The 26,184-nt window shown below is 44.4% G+C and overlaps 1 protein-coding gene across 1 annotated transcript in view; it reads right to left on the reverse strand.

Moving 5' to 3' along the window:
• Positions 1-24,383, reverse strand: part of ARMC5 (armadillo repeat containing 5) — a 71,169-nt gene extending 46,786 nt beyond the window's left edge. The window contains exons 1-4 of the mRNA XM_069651592.1: positions 24,081-24,383; positions 23,924-23,954; positions 16,861-16,968; positions 15,612-16,422 (exon numbers count right to left, since the gene is read on the reverse strand). Of these exons, the coding sequence (XP_069507693.1) occupies positions 15,612-16,422; positions 16,861-16,968; positions 23,924-23,954; positions 24,081-24,344 (1,214 nt within the window). The 5' untranslated portion in view covers positions 24,345-24,383. The remainder of the gene's footprint in view (positions 1-15,611; positions 16,423-16,860; positions 16,969-23,923; positions 23,955-24,080) is intronic.
• Positions 24,384-26,184: the final 1,801 nt, after the last annotated feature.

Consider the following 26,184-nt stretch of genomic DNA (forward strand, 5'->3'; position numbering starts at 1 on the left):
AACTGCAACAAGACCCTGGCAATCCCGGATATGAGAAAAGGGACAGCGGCCCTCATGGACACTTATTGGGTATGTGGCAACCAGGCATACCTGCACCTCCCACAATCCTGGAGCGGCAGCTGCTCATTGGCCACCCTACATTCTGCACTAATGGTGATACCGGAGAGCCACATTGATGGGAGCAAGAAAATGCGAGAGACCCCTCAGAAGAATGAGGCCCAACCAACTGCAGAATCACAATTATATGTCCTGTCTTCCGGTAATAAGGGGGAGATGCTGTCTCGGAACAGACGATCGTCGAACTACATATCAAAAGCATCTTCAGAACTACTGGCACAGATCCCAGACAGATATCGATTATTCAGCTCTGCAGAGACTTTCTTCGCTTCACTCATCCCCAGCATCCAGGCACGGGCAAATGCAAAATGGCTCCAAATCACACGCTGGGAGCTGATCCAGCTGGCAAATGACACTGAAGAAGGATTTAATGTAATAAAAGTGGAACTGCGAGCACTGCGGCTAATGACCATGCAAAATAGGTATGTCTTAGACCTGTCAACAGCGATGGATGGAGGTGTGTGCCGAAAAATTGGAAGTGCCTGCTGCACTTTCGTACCTTCCGAAGATGCAGATAATGGTACCTTATCCCACGTGATCGAAGCCATAAATAACCTAGGAGAAAGAATGAAAATGGAAGGTGGAGCAGAAGCAAGCACATGGTTCGACAACCTCTTCTCCTGGGTCCCGTCATGGCTGGGAATGACTGTTAAATTACTGATGCCGGCAGTAGTGTTCCTCCTTTTTATTTTGTGTGTGTGCCAGGTGGGTCTTCGATGTTGTGCAAACACAGTACCCAATGGTGCAATGATGGTGACAATGGGCAACGCTCGTGGTACAATACAAAATATGCAGGAGGTAGAGGTACAAACAGGAGCAGAAAACACACCAAGATTCCAGATGGTGCCCATATACCACAGCGGGGATGTAGTAGACAGGCTATGGCACACCACAATTAAAGAGCCCCATGAACTTGAGTGGTATGAGGAGGTGTGGGTGGATTTGGAAGGGTACGGGGGGGGGGGGGGGGTTATAATATAACACACACACACACACACACACACACACACACACACACACACACACACGAAGGGGGAAAAGCCTTCGAGGGATATGTAGGGCATGGATGCCCATAAAAGGCACCCCTGCATGGGATGAGGCAGTAGCTGAAGAAGAGGAACGCCAGAGGTTGAGGCAGTTACAGTATTAGTTACTTAAGTAACGAAAGGGGGGAAATGTATGGGAGGATAGGTCCAAGAGACCCCCCCCCCCCCTCCCCTCCATTCCCCCCCCCTTGTTCAGTCCATTACTCGTCGGGGGTTCCCCCTGCCACCAGGGCCCAGGTGGCGGGTGGGCCACTGGCTGAAACATTGACCAAACGTGCTGTATTAAGCTAGGCCCTGGAAACCATTTTGTAAAACCAGAATGACATAAGCCCCTGTGTGCCGCAGCGCGGCCCCCACCCTTGGAGAGTTCTCACTTGTCGCTGCAGCCGCAGCTCCCTGGCAGATCCGCTGAGAGCCCGTTCCCACGAACAGGCGGACATGAGCTAGTGCTAGAAACAAACACTGCAACATTCACCTTCCGCAGTGCATCACTGTCCACAGTATGACCCGGCTAGCAGGGTCGGGGTGGAAAAGAACTGTAAAATGGTCCCCCGGCAAAAGTAGAGACCCCAAATACCAATATGCAAACTGCCTGTGATAAAACCTTTTTCTCCACGACCTTTTGATAAGACATGTAACCTCCAAGAAGATGGAAGAATGTGTGTTCATGTGGCATTCTGGTTGAAACACCCACATCCCCGTAGCTATGCGCAAGTGGTAGAAGTGTCCCGGGGTTTTATGTTATATGTTTCTCTGAGAAGAATATACTCCAAGGCCCTATGCCATAACTGAACTAATGCTGCTAGAGTACAAAGGAAGACAAGTGCAACCGCATTGGGAGCTCACGTAAATTGTGTAAGAAAACGCATAGAATGTATTTGAACGTCCAAGCTCACCATGTGTCACTGCCGTCAATCTCATTGGCCAGTTGTTCCTGCGTGCACCACCAACCTTAATACTACCTTGCTTATCGTGCATGCATAGAGTGTAACAAAATGTCGTGGTTGTTAAATACATAGTTATCAATTGCAAAATGGGTATAGGTAACGCATTTGAAATGGCTATGTAAAGGCACTAACAATGTAGAAACGTAAGCTTTGAAAAGACTCAATGAGTATTGTACATTATATGAATGTTTATGCCTTTTTACATAATCTGCAACACACGAGGAAAATACCATTGTGGGCACATCCAAGGCCATTCCCCCTCCCTCCCCATTGAAGCCTGCCAGACGGAAAGCAGAGGCCTGTGCTGCTCTGCCTCACCTCCCCCAATTCGGCTGGAGCCGCTTCAAGCATTCATGTTTGCCCGCAGCTCCCAGGGCCGCAACCAGCCACCTGAATTCTTTACAACCCAGCAGTAAACTCCGGCCATAAACGCAGGCCAAAGGTGCCCTTTCTTAGGCTCCACGACCCATCAGCTCACCCCAGGTTAATGGCCCCTGTAAAATTAGGACACCCAATATTATAGCAACACTGGAGGAACCCATTCATAATGACATCTAACGAGACACGAAAAGTTGGACAGCTCACCCCTTGCCCTAAAACCCAACCTCGGGACCTACGATACCCGGCCAACAGGATGATGGTAACCATGTATTGATATATCACCAGAGGACCCCACTCTAGGTGCATTCCTCCTGTGTTGCATTAACCTGTAGAATAACCCCTATTGTAGGATTTACAGGGGAAGATAATATTGCGGTATTGAATGAATGCGGTGTGCGTGGCCTTAGGGCAGAAAGCCAAGGAAGACGTTCATCAATGACACTGGCCACGCAGGGCACAACAGCACCACCCGGATGAGCCCAGCTGACCTGCCCGGCCCACGTTGGCAACCAGCGACGTCCACCAACCACGGCGAACCACATCACAGCTGCACCTATAGTTAGTCATCGCCACCCAATCCCCATGAACATGTGCCCCCTATAGTGTGTAGATTCTTGTGACGTATTTTGTAAATATATACACCTGTCTTTGCTAATGTCAGAGCGCTCTCGGAGTTTGCAGAGTCCTTTGCATGCCCTATTTTCGACTTAGATAAACTCCCATTAAGCTCACCCGCACTTTGTCTTAGCCTTATTCCCATCTTGGGAGAGTCCATTATTGTCTCTAATTGCGGGGAGGATCGTGCTATCAGGGGACGCTCGCCTTCTCTAATAAATTATATATATTATAGTTCTTTTCAACCGTTTTCTAATTAAGATCCACAATTAACTCATTAACTTTACTTTGAACCATGTTTAAAGGATTGGCCCGTACGGCCCGATTGGCCCGTACGGATGAAACGCCTGGCAGATCCACTAATCCAATAAAGTTAGTCTTCCTTTGATTATTATTAAAGCGGATTACTTTGCATACTGGATAAATCGCCATTTACTTCACTCCATGTTGGTTAATTTGTTTGAGGCACGGTTTCATTATTTTTCGGCTTTTTTCTTCCCCCCATTTAAATATTGCTCAGTTAGGGGTTTGCCCGTAGGTAATAATTGCATTAGCTATTAATTTCACATTGCATTAGCTATTCAGTGCGGAGGAAAGTGTGAAAACCCAATGCAGGCTGTAACGGCATGCGCCAGTAACAGGAGCATTATTTGGACAATTAATGTGGCACGCAATTTGATTACTGTGCTTATTCATATTAATACATGCATATCACCGGGGGCATGGCCACATAGTTGACGAGCTTCGGAGGTTTCTATCTCATTAAACATGCTACGGATCCATTTTTCAACCAATACCATTATTTGGTCCTGGAACGCTACTATGTGCTGCAAATTTATTTCCTTTGGAATGCATACAAATGTTACTGATGGCAACGGATTTCGCTCAGCATACGTCGCAACATAGACCTGAATTACCTCACGGATTTGCGCAGATATTTTAGGCAATATATCAGTGTTTCACGTACCAGCTGAACTACATCATGCTTTTCTGATGCCCCTTGTGTCGTATTCATTGAAAACTACACATACGCACACAGACCGTCAGCGAGGCCTGTGGCAGTGGTGTTGATTAAGAAAACCTGGCACGCTAGTCAGCTGATCAGGACAATGCTCAGTTGGTAACCCGCTCAGAGCAGGGATACGTTCTTTCTTCACCACAAAGGTATTTGCTAGTACGATTGCATATGCTAACTGCTGATACTTCTATGATGAAAGCATTCTATAATTTAACACCAAACTCTTATTAAGTATTAGAAATAACTGGGACCCCTTTACTCAATGCATTACTGGTACTTTCCTGCAACAAATAATTTTCTAACTTTTGACATTATAAGTACTGTTCATTGCGTTTGTGGAAATCTATGCTCACTTCCAACAGTATACTTCCAGCTAGACGCCAATTATTTTTCTACCAATGTAGGAGCCTTCTAGAATTTACATTGGCAGTAGACACATTGGGCCTCATTACGAGGTGGGCGGTAAGGGATTATCGGCACCGGTAAGGGCACCGGCAATCCCTTACCGCCCTACTACGAGTTCCCTTTGCTGGTCCTTCCTTTTACCAGGCGTTAAGGACGGGACCAGCAAAGGGACTGGAGCTAATAACCGTACCGCAATTTACGGTACCGTTATTAGCGCGTTCCCCATTCCCATTGAGCCGTATGGGGGCTCGAATGGGGAAGGGCCCTGGTGAATGGGGAATTACCGCTCCGGCCAACCTTGGAATGGGGCGGTAATAGCTCCATTCACCAGGGCGGAGTCGGTAAGGATTTGGAGGCAGCCATGGCGCTAATAGCGCCATGGTTACCTCCAACCTCGTAATGAGGCCCATTGACTATTTTTACTGTATTGACACATTGACCATTTTTTTTTTACTGGAGACTCCGACCAGTACAGTTCCAATTACCAACCACAGAGTTTTTTTGACTTGAGGCTCTTAATCGCCACACAAAGTCTATTTACATCATATTGGATTGAGTTTGTTGCTGGCTGCTGAAATCTTTTCTCCTTTTCATAAAATATAGAACAGCCCGTATCCCAATTAAACGATTGCTGCCTCTTTCAGAACCAGTGGAGCTTTACATTTAAATTACATCTATTAGTGCACCATTGCATATCTTCATGTCAACTGGCTCCCTTTCCTCACACTAGCAATATTATCCTACTTGCTATTTACCTAACACTCTTATTTCATAACCAAAGAGGAATCATTTTACTCCCATCTTTTTCCACCATTTCCATATTTCACAGATATTTGCAAATAGTCGTCCTGAGAATGCGCCTTTGAATGCTTGTATGGAATAATATTTTGGAAGAACTCTAACATTTGACTTGATTCCCTCATCTTCCATTCAGGAAGAACTTTAAAGGCTTCAAAAATGACATTAAACTCTTCTCTGGCAGACTTGACGAAGCAAAAGAAAGAATTAGTACCTTAGAGGATAGAGTAGAAGGCCTGGAAAGCATGCAAACAAAAATACTACATGTAGAATGTGATGTGTTGGAAGATAGAAATCGCAGAGACAATTTACGTTTGTATGGGATTCCAGAAAAAGCTGATGATCCTATCAAATTTCTAACAAGCTCAATCCCTTCCACTCTTGGAATTACTTTCTCACCACCATTATAGCTACAACGGGCTCACAGGATCAGACCTCGCTTTGCCAGAACTGACTCACCAAGACCCTTCACTGCATGTTTTACCGTCATCAGCAGGCATGACAAATTCTTCAAGAGACCAGGAAAAACTCCCCCATTCTCTTCCAAAATAAAAGTTTCATGTCCCTGGATCCACCCAAGCTAAAAAGGAAGAGATTTCTAGACATGAGACAATCGCTCTACATCGGATATGGTCTACTAGATCCAACAAACATGGGTTATCATTATTCCCGATGGTCCTACTAAAGAATTCTCAAACCCAGACAAACTTGCTCCAAGTATTGCAAACTATTCCGATGAATACTTCTTCAAAATCCGCGACTCGTTTCCTCTTCTTCAGATTCATAAATACCTGTATCATCCTTCAGAATTCCCAATAACCAACATATAAAGTATACTCCCAAACGTAGCAGATCAACTTCCTCAATTCCTTTGGAGATACCAACCACCTCAAACCATCTTAAGAGACAAATCTAGATCTCCAATTAAATCACCAGAACCTTCATTCACTTCTTACAAACCGGATTGTCTTGTCAATTCTTTGCTTATACCTTTGATGCGATTAGAACTGCATCTTTCACCTCTTATGCAGTACGATCTCTCTATAGCCTATGGATTCCCTGGTGCGCTTAAATCTCTCATCTCATATGATTGTTCTCTCCTTTGCTCCTACTTCTCTTTGCTATGCTTATTCCATCTTCACACTAGACATCCTCCACGAGCCTCACCTTCACTTATTCTTCTGCTTACCGCATCTCTCTCATGCCATTATTTATTCATGTGCATCATCAGCTACATTGCCTCATGTATTTTTTCCTTTCGTCATCTTCCCTTCCTTTTGTTTTCACCTATATGTTCCAAACTCTTAATTGAATTCAGTATTTTCCATTCCATTGGTTTAATAATGACTCCAAAAAAGTGGTTAAGGAGTCTTCTAATGTCTATTAAACTCAATACATGGAATGTTAAAGGGCTACGCCACCCTATCAAGTGTAGTAAGATTATTTCCCCATTAACGTAGCAAAAATATGATATTTGTTTACCAGAAACTCACTTATGCTCTGATAAAGAGAATCTTAAATTATAAATTAAAGCACCCTGGATCAGAAAGCTGGAGTATCTATATTAATTAATAAGCGTTTAAATTTCACCCTAATCAGTGAAGAAAAAGATCCAGAAGGGAGCTGGATCATTGTGGAAACTATCATTAATAATCTTCCTGCCACTATTATTAATGTATATGGACCTAATGCCCCATATCCCTCTTTTTGGTCTTCTTTTCTTACTAAACTTCCACAGAAGACTACTAATATTATAATTTTTTGCAGTGATATGAATCAGATTGAGTATTTTCTGTCAAGGGTAAAATCAACAATTTAATCTGATCAATTCTAAATCCCGATCCAGCTTCTTAAATACAATATCTAAACTTAATTTACTCATGGCGTTTCTGCCATCCTGAACAACTGAATTTATGTTTTTCTCCCCACCTCACCATTCCTTAGCTAGACACGATTACATTTTTGTTAATTCATCATTAGCTCCCTCCATTTTAAACTCTAAAATTGATCCTACAACCATTTCTGATCATGCTTCTTTATCCACCATTCATGAATGGACTCTCAATAAACGCTCACCTAGATGGAAATCCAATTCGTTCCTTTTGAAAGATCGATCCTTTACTGATAAAACCAACTCCTTCATTAAAAATGTTTTTTTATTTAAAGCCTCCCTCTGGGAATTCATAATCGTTTGTTGCCATCAAAAAGAGACAGTCTGAATCTATCCATAATTCACTCTTAGCTTCAATTAAAAAACTTGAGAAATCGTATCATGCAAATCATTATTCTGCTATACTAAAAACTATGACCAAACATCTTGAATTTAATAAAATGTGCACGGACAAAGCCACCAATTCGATCCTCAGATTGAAAACAAAATCTTATAACCCATAAGATTTCACCTGAAGGTAACAGATTAACTAAACCAAAGGACATATACCCACGATTCCTCCATTAACTCTGAAAATATCACATCTTTTCTACAAGCCAATAAAAAAACTAATGTATCGAACATAATTGATTCTTCTTCCCTCGACTCCCCCATTTCTATCTCTGAAATTGAACAAGCCATACTTTATCTTCAACCCAACAAAGCCCCTGGTCCGGATGGATTAACTGTAGATTTCTACAAAACCTTTATTGATTCTATCGCTCCTAAACGCTTTTCCCACTTTGTGAATATTGGAAATAGCTGTCAATATTGGCCTGGTTCATTTAGTGAAGCCCACCATATCTTTTTCTCAAACATGACAAAGATCCTTCAATTATCGACCCATCTCTCATTAATTCGGACACAAAAATATCTGCAAAAATTCTTGCGAAACGCTTAGAAGTCTTCCTCCCTAAACTCATACAACCTGATCAAATCAGGATTCATTAAAGGTTGTCATGCCTCATCTAATTCGATACTATCGAATATTCTAGCACAATCCCGAAACTCAATGTTCCATCGACCCTTATCGCCCTCGATGCAGAAAAAGCTTTTGATCGTGTATACTGGTCTTTCAGGTTTCCTTCACAAAAACTGGCATGGCCTACCTCCCCACTTCTTCAACTTAATCAAAATTCTATACTCTCACGTGCCACCTGTATTCTGCCGGAGCAGCTGCAGCTTTCTCTTCTACCTTCTTAGGTGTGCCTGCATGCATGACACGGACTCCCTGCAAGGTAAGCCCCACTCCACTGGGCTCCAACGAGAGGCGCGCAACGGCGCATTGAATTAGATAAACATGGTTTCAACTTTGCCTGCTTAGGCATTTGTACCTTTGAGAAGGTTTATGACATTGGGAGCCTTTAAAACGCACCATTTCAGTGCCATGTTTTTTCACCTGCCTTTTGTCCATGTACCTGCCATTCTAAGATGGCCGTTTTCATTGCCTGCACCCGAGTGCTGGGCACAGTGCTGCTGGGGGTCTGGGATTGGCTGGTGCCTTTTTCATCTGGCCCAATGCGAAAGCCGGCAGGCTTGGCCGGCCCTCCTCACAAGGCCCACTCCTAAGGCCCCGCCTACCTAGGTGCCCCCCGTTATGGTTAGTGTTGCCCACTGCCCCCCTTGATGTTATTTGTGTCCCTTCTGCCCCCATTATGGTTCATGCTGCCCCTCTTGTTGTTGGTGTTCCTTCTGCCCCCCGCTCCCTCTGTTGGTGTCCCTTCTGCCCCGGTTATGGTTCGTGCTGCCCCCTGGCCCCGATGTTATTTGTGTCCCTCCTGCCCTCCCAATGTTTTGTGTCCCTTCTGCCACCGTTATGGTTCATGCTGCCCCCCCTTTGATGTTATTTGTGTCCCTCCTGCCCCCCCTGTTTTTGGTCTGTGCCCCCCCCTGCCTCCTGAATGGTTGTTCCCCCCCTACAGCCTCATGTACTGATGTTTCGCCCCTTACCTCCCCCCCTCTCCTCTTGCGCCTCCCCCTTGATGGTCATGTGTGCTCCCACCCCCCCTTTGGTCTCCCTTGATTGTGTGTTGTACCCCCATGCCCCCCCTCTCTGTCCGCTAGCACTTTGTTTCTACATACCTCCTGTTCTGTATGATCGTTGCCCGTCTAGGTCCCTCCTTTATTCTTGCTCTTCTCCTACCCCTCTCATCCAGTACTACTCTGAAAGGTAGTCTGGCTAAATATTTTGGTTCCCTTTTGTCCTTCACCTCTCCCCTCACCCTATCCCTCCCCTGCTGCCCTCCCGTCCACCTTGTTGTTTAATACCGGCACTACCTCAATTGCCGTCAGGCATAGTAATTGTAGCTGCCCGTCTTTCTCATCCCTCTCCTCCCCATTATTGTTCATTAGCACTTACTCTTATCATTTGTCTCTTGACCTTATGATAGCATCTTGTTTGTCTCTCCGCCTCCCCTCCAGCACTATTCTGAATCGTCGTCAGACCTAGTATGTTAGTTGCTTGTGTTGTTCTTTTCCTTCTCCCTCACACCTTACCACCACCTCACCTCCCCCTCCTCTTGATAATTTTCCAGCACTACGTCAATTGCAACCGTTTGTTTTTGTTTCATTTGCCTCCCCACGCCTACCTTATTTGTTGCATGCACTTGCACTATCTGAAATGTCGCCAGGCTGATTAAGATGCACATTCTGATTTGTTTCAGGACTTTTTTTCTCCCATGTTCCCTCCCTACTTGAAGCACTTTGAAACACAAAATAAACAATTCAATTCATTTAGAGTTGAGTCACTAGTCAAGGATGCCCCCTTTCTCCTTTATTGTTCAATCTTGCCTTTGAACCCCCACCTCAAAATATCAGATTAAACTCATCCATCAAAGGAATCTCTATAAATAATATAGAAGCCAAACGTTCTGCTTAAGCCGATGATATGCTAATCTATCTTTCTGATCCCGTCTCCTCTATATCGCATTTAATTTCCACCATTACCAAATACCCCGCCGTCTCTGCCTACAAATTAAACTTGGATAAATCAGAAGTTATGCCCCTCACTTATACTTGCAATAGGGTCAATACTCCCTTATCTGGTCTAGCATGGCAATCATCTCATATCAAATACAGGTCTGTTAGTTGCTAAAGACATCTTAAACACTAAATACTTAATTGAAAAAGTCAATGCTATGACAGAAAGATGGTCGCCACTTTCTCATGGTCGGGTCGTCTGGATACTATCAAAATGATGATTTGTCCCGTTATCCTATATTTCGCTTTCCATGATCCCCACTGCAATTCACTCCTCATTTTAAAAAAGACTCGATTCATTACTTCTTAATTTGGAACCACAAGACTCTTTGCATTGCAGCTAACCAGCTAAACTTCCTAAAACCTGTGGTGGAGTTAAATATGTTCAACTTTTATCATAAATCCTTTGTGCTAAAACAACTTGCTATGTTTAAACATTATGAACCATATCTTGATAAAGCTCCTCTCTGGATCAATATTGAAGCTAGCATTATTTCTCCACTTTTCCCTTTCTAATGACTTCCTGGCCTAACATTTCCTCTTAGCCATCACTTCACTATTTCAAGATCATCTGGAATAAGCTTCCTGCTAATTCCTTCATTAAAATCCCCTGAAGACTTATTTAACAAACAAATTTCCACCAAACCAAACCTTTCGGCTATATACACAGATGGTACACTCCAGGGATCCAATTCATCAAACAACTAATTCGAAATTCAGAAGCAATCTCCTTTCCAATAATATGTTCACAATACAATATTCCCACTTCTGATCATTCCTTTTACACTTCCTACATTCCTCCCTGCCATTAAACAGAAATCCCCTTCTCCCTTTTTACATCTTTTAAATAATAATCCCTCCATCAAGGTTGCAACCTTTCATGTTTCTAAATGACCCTTCCTCCTCTTAGTCAATTAATCATAGTACTACTAGACATTGGGAAACAGTTTGGACCCTTCAGCCGGCTCCAGATAATTGGACTAAAAATTGGAAGATATGTCAATACACAACTCCTGCTGCCAATCTGCCCCAAACTTTTCACCAAGCTTTTCTCACCCCTTCTCGTATTGCTAAAAGTATTGCTGAAGCTTCCAACAAATGTTGGTTATGTAATTAATCTAATCCGGATTTCTCTCTAATCTACCAATGTAAACCTGTTCATGCTTTTTGGTCTAAAGTTTGGGTTCAAATGCAATCAATTTTTATCTTAACAGAACCTTTAACACTTGCTAATCTTACGGTTGGGCCTATAATCCATCCGAATACAAGTCTAACTGACTGTTTGTAAACATTGCTTTTCATAATATTACATGCAATTGGAAAAACGCTACCAACCCGTCATACAATCTTTGGTGGAACTCCATCTGCTCTATCCATCAAATAGAACATGGTCATCCCTTGCTATTTGAGTGTACGCATACATTTAACAAAAAAAATAAAAAATTCTCCTTGCCGGAAACAGAAAGATGTAGTGCAAGCTGTACATCCAGTGGGGTCTGCCGGGATGCCACCAAGGTTTTGAATTGCTCCTCAGTGACATGACAGGCAAGAGCAATTACAAGCTGCTAGATGGATCTAACTCCTAACTCAGATGAAATATTACCATATATGGCAGCTTGGGAATGGGGCCTTCCCTTGGATCTTATTTGCATGCATCTGTCAGTTTCCCGGAACCTGCATTTTTATTTACCATCCCTCCTATTTTCTTTACGTCGGTTGCAATAGCAAAGCTATTTATTGTTCATTATTGAAAATCATAAAGTGGTTAAAAAAAAATTCAGAGAGCTGCACACCATCTGGATGCAGTAGCAAAGGGGTAATAAATGTTAGCATCCACTAGGCCACACTGCTCGTCATGCAGCAAGTCCCCCTGAAACTCAGCCAGCTCCTTCCTAAAGCACAGGTTGGCTGTGCCCAATAACGCACTAGCATTGGTCTGTCTGAACTGTAATGCCCAGTTGGAGTACACCCCTAATGTGAACAGAAGACACCACGCTGTAAATGATCCTCAACAAAAGAGCTGGATTCTCTGGCTCTCTCTAAAATGACGACAAAAGACTTCCACATCCAACCGCAACATCAGCCTTCCCCAGTAGTACACAAAGGTCTTCAAAATATTTCAAGTGTGTAGAATGGGAATACATTGCCCTTTTAGGTCCAAAGGGAATACCTCCTGAGCTTCTGGAAATCCCGGCACATAGCACCCTGCTAAGGAAGCTCAGGGGTCCCGACCCCCACGATGATCCCTCTGTACTTGAGGGGTTGCTGGATGGAGAACCCAAATATACCCTCGTGGAGAGCAGCAGCCAGCAAATAGCTCAGAGTATGACGTTTGGGTGGTTCTCCGATTTGGATCAGATGATTTCACTGGGACGGCAGGCCCTCCCACGCCAGACATATGCCCCCTATTCAGAGACTGCAAACTCAGGGTTAAGGTGGCTATGCTCCCTACCCTCCCAGCACCAGTGGATGTCCCAGAATTGAGGTGGAGGGAGGCTCCTTTCACAAGAACCAACCAATACAACCTCGAGTCAGAAGGAATGCAGGTACTGGAGAGACAGCCTGGAGAAATGGACTACAATCTAACAAGCAAAGATCAGGATTTCCAGAAGGACAGGCAACAAAAAAGTTAGAAGCCAAGCTTAGTGAAACCCAGCCACTAAACCCCAAAGATACTTGGTTGTGCAAGTTTCAGGGTCTCTTACTAGTTTACCAAGTCAAGTCTGACCAGCAGAAATGTCAACTCCTAGTCTTGCTGACCCATAGGCATTTCATGCTACAAATGGCACAGGAGAACACTAGGGGGTGAGGGCATCTGGGAGCAGAATATAAAAAGACCCAGTTAGTGCTACTACAGAGGTTCTACTGAAGCGGACGTCTGCTACACAAGTATAATTGGTCTTTCATAATGCTTAATACTGGAGACCAGTTTCTAAGCGCGAGACCGGGATTCAAACCTGTGTTGCTATGCATAGTCTTACTTCCAAGACAAATCCTTTGCCCCCCCACCTCCCCAATAGCCATCTTCCCAGACCTGTAATACCACGGTTTGACTGTTGGCGTTCCTAGCAAAGAGACCAGGTGACCCAATTTCATATCCATCATCATGAGCAGGCATGCTAGACTTCTCATATTCATCACATCTAGTCCAGCCCCCATCACCCCAAACGTACAGTTCTATGGAAAAAATATAATCAACAGATGATCAAGAAAACAGTAAGACCACAAGGAAAAGATCGAGACAGAGTTCCGCTTCTAATCCTGATGACCCACACTACAATCTCCTCCCAGATTTACCCAGTCAGAGTTAGTATTGTGCAGAGACTATTCTAGACAGGATTCTGGAGGATTTGGATAATCAGATGACCTTAATAACGTTTGTCCAAGAACTTCAGTCCCATATTGTGGTTTTAGAAGAAATGGCTTTGCTGCATCTTAAGGCCCAAAAGCTGAAAGATCAGTGTTAGAATGAAGGAACACAACTGCATCAGTTTCAACCTGGAGATGATGTAAGGGTGCCTTCACCCACAATGGAAAATAAGAGAATAGCCCTTGGAGGGGATCACCACATGTCATCCAAAAGTCCAGGGCTTAGGACATAAAAGCGTTGGAGAGAAGAAAATGAAAAGATAAGCCATGAAGCAGCTGCGACCGTGGGACCTTTAGTATCTGAACGCCACGATTACCCCAAAATGCATCCCACAAAAACACCAGCAGAGCCAACAGGCACAGGACTAGAAACTACCATTTGAGCTACACAGTGCCCAAGCAACGTTCCAACACTTGAAGGATGATCTCCTCCGGATCTACTGTTCCAATGCTGCTGCTTACATGGACAACAGTTTACAGTCCATCCTGAAGAGCCACACAAGACACCCTAGTACCATGCCGGAAGCGGCCCCACAATAACCCCAAAAAAGACCATGCTATCTACCCATTAGGCCGCATACCAAGGATACACAGTAGGAGCCAGATTCATGAAGCCCCAATTAAGAGTACCCATCCAATTCCCCAAACCAATAAAAGACATTCAATACTGGTTGTTCATTGCACACTTCACAAAATGTACTGCTCCTCTTACAGACCAACCGAAAATCCTCCTATTGTTACATGAGTAGAGGACCGACCCCGCCACATTGTTTACATTAGCAGGAAGCTTTTCGTGGACAAGCATACTCAATGATAGAAAAGGAATATCTGCCCCTTAAACGGGCGTGGAGTCACTACAGGATTATATGCTAGGCAGAACCTTCACCCTTCTGGTGATCATGCACTTTTGGTTTGGCTGTAATGTCAGAAGACTATTCACTGTGACCACAGATGGCTCGTGGCTATACAACCTTTCTTACCTACAATCGCCCAGGATCTCAGCAGACTTTACTGACTTCATATCTAGGCATCCTTTGCTGGCCGATCTTCATGGTCTGGTGGGAAGGATTGGCCCAAAGCCAGAAGCGGCTCTGGGAGAAACCAATCTGAACTGCCCTTTGCTTACTCACAATTGGTAGTCGATGGCAAAGCAACTCAATGAGGCACACCTCAGGACTAACGAGATTCTCCAACAGGAAAATACAAAGAATAAGCAAATTAAGCCATTTGCTCGTATCCAAACCTTGCGCAATGAGTTTTGGGATGCTGTGGGTAGATCAGCAGGAGCAAAACATCCAACATTCTTTCCCCCAAAACCAGGTCACTTGTGCCAGTTGCAAGTAAAAATGGAAACCAAAACGATTTCACTTTTCACCTTCACAAGTTAAGCTCAACTTTCAGACACTTGAGCTTGGTTAACAAAAAAGCAAATCATTCCCAGACGCATTTCCTGACGCTATGATTGCACCCATCACCAGGGAACTCTTTCCATGCAAGTACAATTTACGTGTGGCCGGAGGCGCAAAAGGCACCCATTCCAATTTGTATTTGCAAATGGGTTCCTTCGAGAATCAGGTGTAACAAATTTGGTGTAAAGACGCTGTGCAAGACAGTGAAGAAACTTGAGTCCACTGAGGTAGAACGACAGACCAAACTAAAAACGTGTAGAGGTATATGGAGGACATGCATCTGTGGAACCAGGTCGTGCCCATAATGAAGAGCCGTCTCCGGCAAAGAGGACGAAGATGCTATATGTGCTCTTTGCTCTCAAAGTATGCTAATGAACACCAGTTGGTCAAGCTTTTGGAGGGGACCACAGTTCCGAGTACTCTCACAAATGAATTGCACAATTTCACAAGCAATGTTTCAGTTTATGGGGGCGTGCTACACAAACACTGGCAATGGAGGTATGTGAAGAGGAAGAATAGGGAGTTGCTTAGGGGAAAAAGATGGAGACAAGACATGGGTAGGTTGAAGGGGTGTAAATAAGGAACCTGGGTTCTCACCTGAGGCTTTGGAAGCTGGACGACTCGGCTGCCTGCTGTTGCTCTGGGTCTGGCCGTCGGTTGTACTCTGTTGGGAAGTCATAAGAAGCTGCATAGCGTTCGTCCTCCCCTTCCTCTTCTTCTGAAACCTGCCTGGGGTGTGATTCGGTCAGGGCCTCCAAGCGAGACACCAGCAGTGGCACCAGTCCGTTGGCCTGCAAGTACTCCAGAGCGACTTCATCGTAGAAGAAGTTAAGGAAAGAAGCTATGATGCGGGGGTGTGCCTGTGGGTAACGGCCATCCTTTGCCAAGGTCAGCAGCAGCTCTAGGCCACCCGCCTCACGCACCCGCACGCGGTTGATGGCCTCTCGGCAGCAGAGGCAAAGAGCCCGGATGTACAGCAAAGACACATCAGACTGTCCCTTCATTTCATCCACAAGACAACGGATGCCACCTGCATTGCCCACAGTTGGTCGCACCACACCCTGCAAACATAGGTTGCCTAGTGTCAGGAGGGTACACTCATGGATGGACTTGGTGGAGTGGCCAGCCAGTGCCACAAGTTTGGTCACGCCATCACTTAAGGAGAGCTGCTCAGCACAATCCAGGCTACAACCCTTGGTGAGATCGGAGAGGGCCCGCACACATGCTGCCACAAGTGCCACATCAGTGGAAGCCAGTCGTTCCACCATTGGTGGGATGGCACCATGCTGAGCAATGGATAGGCGATGACTAGGTGTGTCAGCCAGGTTACGCAGGGCCCGGATAACACTCTGAAGGCACTCACCATCCTGGCTGGTTTTCAGGACATCAACAAGATGTGGAAGAGCGCCTTTAGGGAGAGCAAAAGACATGCCGAGTCAGATGACATCTTCTCCAACACTGCTGTGTCCACCGTATCCAAGCACACAAGACCATCATTTGGCAACGCCCCTCCATCCCCAGGTCTATAATTAATACCATCACCTCTACAGCTAATCCTGTAGCACTACACTCCTTTCATTAAAGGACTGGTCTATGCTTCATCTGGAGCCCTTTCTTTGAATCCCCCCCCGTCCCCCATGATAATTCACAGATGACATTTTTGGCTGGTGCCAATACTCAGGAACTAATAATCCTACTGTGACCAATACTATTTAGCCCAATTGGATCTCACCACAATACATCTTTTGCAACAACAAAAGCAGTGCACCCATTGCCACTCCATCACACACCAATACAAAATGCACCACAACCCGCTCCGACTAAACAAATCTTACACTGTGCTTACCAGATTCGTGGATGACATGGCAGCTTTCAGGCTCCAATGCCAGGTTCCCAAGGGCCCGAGCAGTTCGGTTCAGAATGCTGTCAACGTTGAGAGATTTAAGGATGGTTACTGCAAAGACAGAAGGAATTAATTAACCAAAACTCGCATCACTGGATGGCTTGGGCTACCTCCTCCTAAAACGTTCCCATAAATGGAAACCTCACACAAAGAGTGACCCAGGTTAAACATCAGTAGATGTTAGACCTGGTGCATAGTGCTTACATGTGGCATCATCAATTAATTGGCAACTTTGAGTGAAAGGAACGCAAAGGGAGTCCATGTGTGCAAAGATTGGAGGGAATATTTGACACAAACACTCCCCTCTGTTGTCACTCTACTATTGCAAGACTAATTTGTTCAGACATTAGGCCTATGCTTCCGAGACAGGGATGGGAGCAGTTAATACCCGGGTTCCAAGGAGAGAAGCATGCTCATCCAATAATACCCTTACTGGCAGCATTCATGGAATGGCTTCCATGGCAGCGCGAAACCCACTTTGTGGGACTTAGGAACTAGAGCTTACTCAGATCAAGACCAACAACAGGGTCTATTGAACCTAAGTGTACAAGTTGTGCATGGCAGACAATGACCCATGTTGGAAGAGTGGTACGGGTACAGCGCCCCCTTATTTACTGGTGTTCCTTAGCTTCTGGACAAAGGTAGGAAGTAGGTTTTACCGATTTCTCTGACGAACACGTCCTTCTCAACCCTAATCCTACGAAAGGGCACTTGAGGTCCACTCAAAATAAAATAGTACGGGTTTCAAGTGAGCATCAGTGGCAAAAATAGGAGGAACAAAATAGGAATGTAGAAGCCAACTAAAGCACATCTTGAATATTCAGATCGTCGTTTTCAAAACTGGGGATTTTTAGCACTTAAAGAACATTTCTAAATTATGGCCGAAATGTATTTTTGCGGTCAATTTCACTTACTCTTCCTAAATTATTTACCACTAAATTGAGCGATTGACATTTGTAGGAATAGTGTTTGAAAGGCTGTTGGTACTGCTCACAGACCAGGCTCCCAAACACGTATGAACTGGATGCCCCAAAAGGAAAGAAATGCAGGTGCGGTCAGCTGCTTCCCATCCAATAGCAGCAGTGTCGATAGAGGCTCGAGGTTTAACGGCACAGCTTTGCTTAGGTGTTTCGAGCTCAGGTGGAGCACAGACAGTGCTCAATCTGGCAACAAAATGTCCTGGTGTGGCAAGCTCCGTCTTCAACTAACGTTTCCAGTGATACGATAACTAAAAACACACACACACACACACACACACACACACACACACCAGCCCCCCCCACTCTTCGACAAGCTTTCAAAAGCTCAAATGCTGCAACAAAATCCCCACCTTTGAATGCCCAAGTCGCCATTGTTTCTTCACTGCCACTTTTAAAAAACGCAAGAGCAATGATTTGAAGCAGCCCACGGGCTCCACAGTAAACCTAGTTCAAGAGGAAAAGCCAAAATAATTTGCCACCTCACACACTGTATGCCATTTCTTACTTGCCAAGAGTCAAATATTGCACCCTGACCTAGTTACATTCCTGCTTGGATGCCATTTTAGGATCCGTGTTGCACTTCACATACTAGAGTCAGAATGCCTTGCTTGCATATGGTAATCCCCGTTACAATGGTAATCCCCGTTACAATGGGCTTCTCCCCTGTTCACATCCCTCACTATACAAGGCTTTGCTCGCCCTTTCCAAAGAACCCCATTATCTAAACCTCTCCTCCCTCATAACTTTCCCCAGCCCCTTCCCTTCCTCTTACCAGTACGCATAAGGGAGTGGAGAAATGACATATCCAGTCTTTCCTAATAAGCAATAAGATACAACCTCCCCCTGAGGAGGGTGCGCAGGATGCAAGTACTGTGACGAGGGATGGGGGGGGGGGTGAAGAGGTCCATGTAATTGGAAACCATACATATATTTTTAGGCATTAATCAAGGAGGTCACCCCTCATTAGATGAGGGCATACAAATGAAATATGTGGTCTCTAGGTAGAAACATCACAGCAAAAGCAAATAAAAAAAATATTCATCTTAAGGTCACATTTAACTTCGGAGTTCCAGGACTGATCGAAGGTCACTCGAACCAACATCAGCTGCAATTGGCAAATCAATTTGCAACCGATAATGTGAACTGAAAGAGCGAGGAGCCGCCACGTGGTGGCACGACAGGGTCAACCAAGGCAACACACATAGCCTCTGCCCAAGAGGCTGCCACACTACTAGGGGACCTCCCTTGCACAATAGGAAGGAGGGGACTGCCCTTGCACAATAGGAAGGAGCAGAACCCCAGTCAATGTATACACCATGACAATCAGTAATCTGAGCCATCTACTCAGCAAAGCCACTGAAGGTTTAAGACCCTTGCAACTGCCTTCAAATCCACCAAGGGCTGATCACATAGCTTTTTTGGGACTGGCCACTGATGGGTATGGGTAGAACACAATCCATTAAGTAGGGGGGTTATACATTCATCCTTGAGAACTTACGATCGACTACTTCCTGAGAATAAAAATGTAGTAAACTGTAAAATTGGCAAGTCACACCTATTGGACCATGTACATGTGGTATTGTTACAGTAAGTTTCGCCATTGTCCAGAGTGGGGAATTGTGTCCCCATCAGGTGTATACAGAGCTTTGTATGCAACAATATAAAAAGGAATGCAGTGTAAAGGAAACAGGTACAGTGAAAGAAAGGTTAAATGCATATGAAAGATTTGTTCTGGTGATAAGTGGAGCGAGGTAGGGAAGGAGTTTGTGAAAGTTTTCATATTCTGGCCCTACAGGCAAGCTATCAAGCAAATGCTTAAGGTCCTCCAAACAGGCATTTACCCATGTGAGCTGTTTCTAGTACTTACAGGGAAGTGGCAAAAAATTCATAAGTGGTTCTGTAATGGGCTTGAGATTTGCTTGGGTATACACTTGAAACATTGGGGCTTGTCTGTTTGGGGCCACACCCGAGAAATTAATTTGAGAGTTTCATAGCCAACTTTCAGAAGTGACAAAGCACAGAGTGGAGCTTGTGCAAAGTGAAGGAGTTGCACACACAGGAAGAAAAATCAGGTATGCTGGCCTTCCCTCAGAGTGCCGTACTTGCACAGCCACATAAGGTGCGGTGGGAGAGGAAAAAGGTAACATTCTGAATATATATGTTCTGATAGAGCATTCCCAGCAAAGGTCAGGGCTCATTTTTGGGGGCAGCGGTTAGTACCCGACTGTCTCCACACAAGGTTGTGGCACGCTGGTTGCTTGTATTGCACAGTAATTGTGTTTGGAGTACAAGGGAGGCGGGGGGGGGTGCCAAACCACGCAAGACAACAGCTCAAAGATCAGTTTATAACTTTTCTTCTGTTTGACAGTCACTAAAAGATAAAAACAGGAGCAGAGGACAGATGGATTTTATCCTCAAAGGAGAAAACAAATATTTAAAAAAGAAAGTGCAGGAAATGTAAGTAAGGCATAAAATGGCCAATACATTTCTGAATGAGCATGCAATGCAAGTACGAGTAAGAAATCTAAAAATGAGACACTAAAATGTTAAAATCAAACATCAGTACACAGCTGAAGTGGAGTTTGGCTAGTTCCGGCTTGGATAGAAATACTGCAGCCAAGTAGAATGATGGGGCAGACTTCGACCATTAAGCAGAGACCATACACAAATCTGCTCAAAGCTGACAAAGATAAAGCGTAACAAAAAGCTGCTGCTGCATTGAAAAGGCATATGTTACCGTTTTCATAAGTTATTAATAAGGCGCAAACAAGGGATGCAATTTGTCAAACTCAATCAGCTCACCCAAAAGGTACCAAGAGACCAACAGCTGAGACAATGCATTCAGAGAAGAATAAATTAGCAAAATAATGTGGAAAAGTATCTATGTAATATTTTTTTTTTAGCATCAATTGGTTTACATTAAAACCTTTAATGCATACAAAGAAAAAGGTCAAAAGGAAGATGAAAAACACCACATTGCAGAAGAACATTACAAATAAATAAAAAGCTGCTCAAATTTCCGAGGCCCGGGTAAAGGCCTCAAAATGAATTTCCTATAGAACACAAAAAGGACTTAATTGTCTAGAATTACAAAAATAACCCTCAAAAAGTTAAAGAGGGCCAGAGTCAGAGATAAATTCCTTCCCCATCTTAAAATTGACCACCACTCTTCCAGTGTTCTTGTTTCAAATTCACCTAGGAATTTTCCCAACCATTTGTCTCTTGGTACTGCTAATAAATCACATCTCATAACCGAGTGGTACAGGGTTTCCGCCCCATTACCACAAATTCGACAGGATAATGATCAATTCACCCGGGCCTTTCTTCTTTCTGTAACTTCCCTTGTTGGATAAAGGTTCAACCGGAATCTTAAGAAGTTTTGCCTTTCCACTCTAGAGGGGAACTTTTCCAGGTATGGAAGAACTGTGCCCCTAGTGTAAATTTCGTCACGCCCTGTGTAATACCTGCACAGACCCTATGCCCTAAAGCAAGAATGTTTTGATGATGTCTAAATTAATATTCTAGGAGATCAGAAGTGGATCAACGTAATAGCGAAACCTGGCAGAGTTCCACTGCTGTGCAGTAGCTATCGACCAAATTGAATAATTTGCCTGAAAACGTGTACTCCAGATGCTTTAAATTGGAACCTAATAAGTCACTATAAGGGACTCCATCAGCCATTTGTACCATCTAAAAATAGTATGGCCTAAAAATAGTCAAATACCCCCAACAATAACACACACAAAAAGGGAAACCAACACAGGTGTGTGCCCCTCTACTTTCACCCACACAGCTCAGTGGATATGTTTGGCCCAGTAGTACACACAAGGTCACAGGAAGAAAGTACTTTTAATACTGCCTGATCTGAAGAGGTAAATATGCATCTTTTAATGTACATGAATATAGTGTAGCCAACCCTATATTTCTGGCAGGCCGGTCAAGAAATTACAGCCCAGATCCGGCAGACCACTCCACCCACTGCCTCTCCAGGGTGGAAAAAGTCCCACTTTTGCTTCAGGCAACCTGAGAAGGGGTCTGCAGAAGGTAGGACCAAACCTGTCAATTCGGTCTTTGCAGTACTCCACACTTTTGTGTGAAAGTGTGAACTCTGGGCAGCAGAACAGCTGTCCCAGGGGCAGCGGCAAGTTGCTCTGTATCAGAGCATTTACAATGGGAGCAATTAGGCACTGATGGGAGGTAGGGGAATTATTAGGTGGGGTTTTTGTCCCTTAAGAAATGTGAATGGGGTGATAAGTGAGAAGGCTGCACAATGCTGCACGCTTTATGAAATAATTACTATGGCCATCATTATTTTTGCTGGTATCCCGCCGGTAATTCCAGAGGAATACCAACAAACGGGTCTACCGTTACTGGCACCCGATATCCCAGAATTTCCAGCATTTTACATTACAGGTGCCGTCAACGATAGGTAAATCCCCATTCCATGGAGTCCATATCGGTGATACCAGATGTTTTTGGCTGGTGAGGGCCCGATTTATGCCCACCAGCAAACTTGCAGTTTGGAGGTGCAGGAAAAACGGCAGTGAAGGAATTACAGATGCTTTTTTCCCTGTAATGCTAAACTTGTAATGAGCCCCTATGGCTTTAAAACCCAAAGGGGATTTGTTTAGGCTCACATTTATTTGCATGGTGTTATTGTGACCTTACATGCAGGGAAAATAAAACTAAAGCCATACTATTATAGAGCAACACATTTCTATGACAAGTTATACAGTGTATAGACTCTATAATGTGGGCGTTTTTCAAGGCATTGCCAAAAGTATTATTTAAGCACATGAAATCCAAGGCAAAACCTTAATATTCATATCAGCTAAACCAGGGAAGATGTGTCCAGTTGCTTAAACTGTCTACATCTCAGTTTCACCATTTAACCAAAGTGTGTGATGCTGGGAAAATAATTTTTTCTTGCTGTCTCTTATCAGGAGCCTCCAAGTGATTCTCTTCAAAGTTTGTTGATATATGATGTCATTATTTTAAAAAAAAAGTTGCCCCTTATATTATAGTGATATTCATGCGTCTCACACCACAAAACAGTAATTTCTTGTAATTGCTGTATTGCTTCCAAGTATCAAAGACTCCTTGAAATGCCCTTTTCTTTTACGTCCCTTCTGTTGCCATCAACCCAATTTTGGAGGTTTGCTTGTATTTTGCCCCACATATCCTGGACAGAGCTCTACTAGGTTAGTTTTCTGCATCTGTAATTGTTTTACAGTTTTATTTTTGTTGTAGTAAAATGCCATCTACCACTAACGTTACCGAAAAAGCTGATGGAAAGGGGGCACGAATGAGAACACGCCCACTGCTGGCCGCTTCTAATGAGCTACCACGTCCAAAGTGTCCTGCGATACCATTTTGTGAAGTTGGCAACCATAGACTAATAGCTTCGTGCAAAGAATATTTCAAAACCATTTCTGTTTTACAGTTAAACCATATTTTTACTTGCCCATAAAATACTCCCTTTGGAAATGGGACTTACTAAAATACTACCACTTAAAAATCTTATCTGGAGTGCTCAATATCCTGATGTGCAGCAAGCCCAATACACCATTGGTTTGGGATTTGCCTGCAGGTTAAGAGGAAGATACAGAAACTGTTGAAAAAAAAGCCCCCTATGCTTGAAATAGTGGAATCCGAGCAGTTCGATTTGGCAAGTGGATGGAATAGGGACGAGGAGTCTGTGATTGGTGGGTTTAACGCCAACTAGGTCGCTTTTTACAGGCAAGGCTAATGTTGCGCTTCTAGGTTGCAAATCCCCGGGATATACAAAAAACGGTGGAAAAGTGCAATAGTCCACAATAATTAGAAATGACATAAATGGGATTAAGTCTATACGTGTTCCACATGTACACGTCACACGGTGTTACGTGCAGCTGGAGCAATGGCAAAACGTCAACACGCACTGGTCACGGCGTCACGTGAAGCTGGTGCAACGGCAAAACGTCAACACGCACAACCACACGGAAGTGCCGGCGTGGCAAAAATGGAAGAACCCATTATGTACTCACCCAGAGGGGGAATCCCTCCAACTTGGCGAACCTGAAGAGGAAATAAAAGAGAAAGATGTGGTTATTTGAACATGGCGAAAATATTTAACACATGTTCCTGCTACCCAAATTGTTCCTTCAGCATATAAACTCCCAGAGAGCCCACACACTTAAATACCTTCGCGCGACTGCCCCTCTCCGTGCAGCAATTTGCCAAGATGCTGAGGCCAAGGTCCATCCAGCGGCGCGCGCGCGGATTCCGCAACAGCGCTAACAATTTTTCCAGGCCGCCGTGCGCCCTAAAGCTCTCAATACCCCCCGGTTGCTTAATGTGGCGTGTGCGAATAACGTATAGGGCCCGGGCCTGGGCTGCGGGGTCGGGCCCTGCTAGCTTGGCCAAGGTTGCCACCAGCGATTCCCCCGCAGATTCCCGCGACGCCATCTTTCTCCCCCTCCTCCCGTCAATGGCGGCGTCAAATTACTTATGACGGACGCACGCACGCTAATGGGGCTGCTGGGGAGTGTAGTTGATCAGGCATCTTGTCTGCTTGAATCTGAAATTGACTAAGATACCATATCAGCCTTTATGTGGACAACTTGGCAAACACATTCTGATGACGTACTTCTGTAAAAGACTGTTTATAATTCTGTTTACAGTTTGTTGCAACAGCCACTTTCTGGGAGAAGGCTTCGGTGTAAAGCCATTTGGAAAGGCTTTGCCATACTCATTTTAATACCTGCCTGTTGCCATTAAATTTTAAAGGAGTTGGATCCAAGTACATTGTCATTCGCCTATTCAACCCAGCCCGCTAGAAGATTGGTGTCTTTAATCTTGTTCGTTATTTTACAACCTTTCGACGAATCAGAATTATTTATATGACGTAGGATCCGATCGCCTGTCTATCATTTATGTCCAATTGGTATTTCAGTTTCTTAGTGAAATTTCTGTAACGCTGTAAAATCTCTTTTTTAATACGCTATAGACTTATAATCTGGTCTTCAATGAATGATTCTAAGCGAACACTTTGGATGTTAAAATACCAAAACAAAGCAATATGGAAATGCACACAGACACGGACAAAATATTACGTTCTTATTTAAAATGAATAAAAATTATTAAATACAAAAAAAAACAAGCTACAGTTAAGGTATTTGTATTGTGTTTATTTATACAGCGCGCCTGGCCCAAATGCATCTGGCGCTTGTAGCATCAAATATCGATGGTAAGCTCTCCAGGCATATTTGAGCAATAATGTCTATTAGTACCCAGTTATCTTCATTACCCCAAGACGTTACACTACCATATGCACAGTTCTCAACCTTTAGTCTCGCAATGGTGGGTGAAAACAGCCGATTTTATTTTTGGTGGGTGAGGGCCCATTGAAGTGCATAGTAGTGTATGGGGCTTGGAAGGTGATTCAGCTGATTACAAATGTAATTGTGCACCAGCATGAACCTATTTCAGGCTGCAATCCACCCTACGGTCCACCGGGTCCTGGACAGCCGCCTCCTCGGTCGACCCAGAGGAGCGGCCCACCAGACTAGCAAGGACATCATTGATTGTTAAGTACCAAAAAAAGAGTGGAACTGTGACCCCGGTGGGGACAGAATAGGAAGGAAGGGAGCAACATGCATTCCAGGGCTGCAGTCATGCCGGTAGGCAGCCAATCGAGTTGAAAACAGAGATCAGATTAGCTGCAACAAACATCCGATGGGAAAAGGAGAAGTGTGCTCTAATTTCACAAAAACACAGGTCCGGAATGGTGAAAAAAAGGGTGTAAAAAGTAGAGGAGCTGTGAACAGTGAAAAACAAAGTAGCGGAACACCAGATCCCGACCGTCCCCGCTCACTTTGACCACTGCACCCCCCTTTCCTTTCCATGTCCTTCCCGGACAAAGAACATATAGCCAACATTTTCTTCCACCTCTTGCGAAGTTCAGAAGAGGAGGAAGATTAAGAAAAAAGGCAAGGAGCCTGAGCTGAGCAGTTTTCTGACCCATGGCGCAAGCCGCCCAAAACACAGCAAAAACAGAAATGCCAACAACACATGTACGTCCATTAAACCCCAGGAGAGAACAATCACCCAATTCCCCCTGGAATGGGCCGTCACTGCCGTTATTTAACGCCAGGCTCACCGGAGCACACAACTACAACACCCCTGCCCACCCCCAGGAGGGGCCATCCCGCCCTTGGAAGGCACAAAACACCACCTGTAGTCCACCGGCTCCTGCAGCGTTCCGGAGACAACAGCACGTGCCGTCACTTCTTCATATGAAAGGAAA

This window comes from Ambystoma mexicanum, chromosome 3p, assembly GCF_040938575.1.
Source record: "Ambystoma mexicanum isolate Mex_15411 chromosome 3p, UKY_AmexF1_1, whole genome shotgun sequence".
In the NCBI taxonomy this organism is placed as follows: domain Eukaryota; kingdom Metazoa; phylum Chordata; class Amphibia; order Caudata; family Ambystomatidae; genus Ambystoma; species Ambystoma mexicanum.